Raw genomic sequence first — 4,279 nt, 5'->3', positions numbered from 1 at the left:
CATCACAAATACATTCCCCACCCCCCCACCCCCCGTGGGAAGGCACATCCAATCACATCTATACGTCCTGGCATGCATCACAAATACATGCCCTCCTTGTGGGAAGGCGCATCCAATCACATCTATACTTTGAAGTGAAATCTGCATATGTAAGGATTCTCTAGGGCAGCAGTTCTCAACCTGTGGACTGGGGTCTTTTATTAGATAGTCTGCATATCAAGTACTTACATTACTATTCATGACAGTAGCAAAATTACAGTTATAAAGTAGTAACACAAATAAGTTTATGGTTGGGGGCCACCGCAACATGAGGAATCATGTTAAAGGGTCCCAGTGTTGGGAAGGTTGAGAACACTGCTCTAGGGAGTCATGTGCTTAATAGTTACCACACTTGATGCTGCTTGGGATTGGGAAAACCTTACTGAGTAAAGGAGAGTTTCCACTGTAAAACGTGGATGTCACTTGGTTACAGCACACATCCAAGGAACTGTTCTGACTCTGCTGACTTACTTGGGTAAAAGGGATAGTTTATGTTGCAGAGTTTTAAAATTCTTATTCTGAGCCGGGCAATGGTGTTGCCCACTTTTAATCCCAGCACTTGGGAGGCAGAAGCAGGTGGATCTCTGAGTTCGAGGCCAGCCTGGTCTACAGAGTGAGTTCCAGGACAGCCACAAGAAACCCTGTCTTGGGAAGAAAAAAAAAAAAACTTATTCTGTTTGAATAATTGCACCCTTTAAAAAAAGCCAGTTCTTCTCTTAGGAAAATGAGGGAGAAGCAAACTCTGATGTACTGATCAGTAAATGTGACACGTTTGCTTACCTACCTTACATTTAACTAGAGTTCCTGAAGCCGGCAAGGCGTCTCAGCACTTGCTACTCAAGCTTGATTTCCTGCGGTAGAGCCCTAAGCTCATGTGAAGGTGGAAGAAGAACATGAAATTCACAGAGTTGGTTCCACAGCATGAGGCACATGCACAGTAAACACACATGTACTCCCACACAACAAACAAACAAACCAACCCCAAAGCTTCTTGGAATTACTGTAGCAAAATGGTGGGGGCGTATGGGAATATGACATCTGAGAAAAATCACATTTACAGGCTGTACTTCACATACCCAAGCCACTCGCTTCCACTCACCCCTGAATTACATAATTACATCTGGGCCTTCACTAATGTTAACCCCAGAGTGCTGGCCATTCTTAGATTCTAGGGATACTGTCTTTTTGTGTTGGATACACAGCCTGAAGGAGTATAACTTTTCACAATTCTTACCTAGATGAACAGAACCTTAGCACAGAAGTATTCTGTGATTTATTTTGAGTACTGTTTCTCTTAAAAATAGGCTCTCATGAGTGATAAGCACATCACTCTGTCTCCCTTGCCAGCTTTAGATATAGCCAACTGTTTTTGCTTTGCCTGTCTTGTTTTCCAGCTCTTTTAAAACGAATGTAATTGCTGTCTTGGTTTTAGTATTCTGATTTTCTCCTGTTTTTGTTTGGTTTTTCAAGAGAAGCCTTGTTGGCTGAGATGGGAGTTGCCATACGGGAAGATGGGGGAACACTTGGTGTTTTCTCCCCTAAAAAGGTAAGAAAGCATGTTGTAAAATAAACAAAACAGTTTGCCTTAGTAAGCCACTGCATGTCTTTCAGAGAGCCATTTTTATCTAGATCCTTAGCTTAATGTCAGGTATTTCTTGTTTCATCTTACATACAAGGACAACCTAGTTGTAAAGTGATTATAGTAGTTACAAAAGATAAAATCCAGGGAAGTGGGACTTTTACTCTTGGGTATATTTAAGCCTCTTTTTGTTGCTCCTCTGATCTTCCTGACCTAGCTGCAGCACCAGCTGCTTTAGTGATGCTCCTTTTTAATGTTCAGTTCTTGCCTAGCATACAATTAGCCCTGGCTTTGATCTCTGGTACCATATATTTTGAGAAGGATGTCACATGTCTGTAATCCCAGCATTTAATAAGAGTTTGCAGTCAGGCTGGTGAGATGGCTCAGTGGTTAAGAGCACTGACTGCTCTTCCGAAAGTCCTGAGTTCAAATCCCAGCAACCACGTGGCGGCTCACAACCACCCGTAATGAGATCTGATGCTGTGGAGACAGCTACAGTGTACTTATTTATAATAACAAATAAATCTTTGGGCCAGAGCGAGCAGGGCCAACTAGAGGGAGCAGAGGTCCTATAGTCAATTCTCAACAACCAGATGAAGGCTCACAACTATCTGTACAGCTACAGTGTGTACTCATATACGTAAAATAAATAAATAAATCTTTAAAAAAGTTTGCAGTCAGTAGCTCTGCTGTATAACTTTTAGGAGCCATTTCCAGCTGTTGATGCTTGTGAACAACTTCTGTCCCGTGATTTCTATTACTTACAACAATTTCTTGTAATAAAGTAGCTCCAATCTTTACTCTCTAGATGCTTCTGTTCCTTTAGCATGCTTTTCTTTTAAAGATTTATTCATTTATAAGAATCCACTGTCTGCATGCACACATGAAAGCTAGTAGAGGGCATTGGATCCCAGTTCAGATGGTTGGGAGCCACTGTGTGGTTGCTGGGAATTAAACTCAGGACCTCTGGGAGAGGAGCCAGCGCTCTTACCCTCTGAGCCATCTTTCCGGCTCCCAAGCAAGCTGTGTGTGTGTGTGTGTGTGTGTGTGTGTGTGTGTGTGTGTGTGTGTGTGTGTATGTGCGTGTGTATGTGTGTATATGTGTATGTATGTGTATGTGTGTGTATGTATGTATGTGTGTGTGTATGTATGTATGTGTGTGTGTATGTATGTGTGTGTGTTGTTAGTTACTTTCCTACTTGTATAATCATCGTTGTAGAATAGTCAGGGCCTTGTTATTTATTACTTAGGTCGATAGCATGTCTTATGTGTTCTTTTTGGCTTGAGATGCTTCCTAGGGTCGGATAGTAGAGTACCATTCTTAAGTTACTGTTCTGTGCTCCTATATATATAGCAGCAGTAGAGAATAATGTATTGATGTACCAAGCATATGTGTCATGACACTGATAACTCCCTTCAAGGTCTGGGTATACTCAGTGGTACCCTACAGTGTATATGGCCCCATGCTCAATGTCCTACTATTGTACTGTTGAGAGTAAGTATGTAAGTGCATAGATGCTGTTGTAGGTTAGAGTACAAGGGCAGGGAGTTTTGAGTTGGCACTTTTGCTAGATGTGAACTAGTCTTAGAATTTTTGTGAAGATTCTTTTAGTCACTTTTTAAAAACATCATAAAACTTCTATAAATTCTAATATGTTATTTTCATATTAGAAAAGATGAACTTAGTTGGGTATAGTGACACACATCTACAATCATAGCACTTAGGAGGTGAATGCAGGAAGATCAGAGTCCAGTATCTGTTTCATAATAAATTCAAAACCAACCTGGATCATAAACAAGAAGAACGAGGCTGGAGAGATGTCTCAGCAGTTAAGAGCAATTACTATTTTTCCAGTGGACCCTGCTTGTTTTCTGGCACCCAAGTTGGGTGGCTAAAAACTGCCTATTACTTTAGCTCGAAGGAATCCGAAGTTAAAGTGGAGTTGTTTTACCCTAATGGTCTATACATAATACCTACATGGTAGAAATTCTAGCAGTTATGGTTTTGATAGAGTTTAGATTTTGCTCTTGTATATCTCTAAAAGTTTCTCTTCTTTTGAGACAGGGCCTTATATATCTCGGGTGGCTTAAGACTCACTATGTAGCAGAGGATGACTTGGAACTTCTGATCCTCCTGCCCCAACTCTTAAGCAGAGGGATTATAGGCATATGGCACCCTTCTCATATATGTGGTACTAGAGAGCAAACCCAGAGCTAATTGTGTGAGAGGCAAGCCCTCTACCACCTGGGCTACCTCCACAACCCTTAAGTTTTCATGACATTGTTGTATATGTGTTAAGAACTGTGACTTACCAGTTAAACTTTTCTACTGTGTGTAAGTACCTGAATTCAAGGTACTTGCAAAAAAAAAAAAAAAAAAAAAAACAGCTTAAAAAAGGAATTTGGTAGTTAGCTATGCATGGTGCCAAATGCCGTTAATCCCAGCACTTGGGAGGCAGTGTCAGGTGGATCTCTGAGTTCAAGACCAGCTTTTGCAGTAGCCCAGTTCTTCTATCAGAAATGTAGACGCTGGTGATGATGCAGAGGACGCTTTAGTTCCTTTCAAAATCTTAACTTACAGGATTCCTTGGCCCCCTTCCCACTCATCCAGTGACAGTTCTTCCATATCTGCTGCATGGCCCCCTTCCCTTCCCACTCATC

At 41.3% G+C, this 4,279-nt stretch overlaps 1 protein-coding gene across 11 annotated transcripts in view; it reads left to right on the top strand.

The window, feature by feature from the left end:
* The window catches only part of Kif1b (kinesin family member 1B), a 137,068-nt gene that overhangs the window by 58,520 nt on the left and 74,269 nt on the right, over positions 1 to 4,279 (top strand). For all 11 annotated transcript variants that reach the window (XM_031379482.1, XM_031379485.1, XM_031379484.1 and 8 more), the window contains one exon: positions 1,510 to 1,585. In XM_031379482.1, the coding sequence (XP_031235342.1) occupies positions 1,510 to 1,585 (76 nt within the window). The remainder of the gene's footprint in view (positions 1 to 1,509; positions 1,586 to 4,279) is intronic.

Source organism: Mastomys coucha, unplaced genomic scaffold, assembly GCF_008632895.1.
Source record: "Mastomys coucha isolate ucsf_1 unplaced genomic scaffold, UCSF_Mcou_1 pScaffold18, whole genome shotgun sequence".
Classification (NCBI taxonomy): Eukaryota; Metazoa; Chordata; class Mammalia; order Rodentia; family Muridae; genus Mastomys; species Mastomys coucha.
This window is presented reverse-complemented; position numbering and strand designations above follow the sequence as displayed.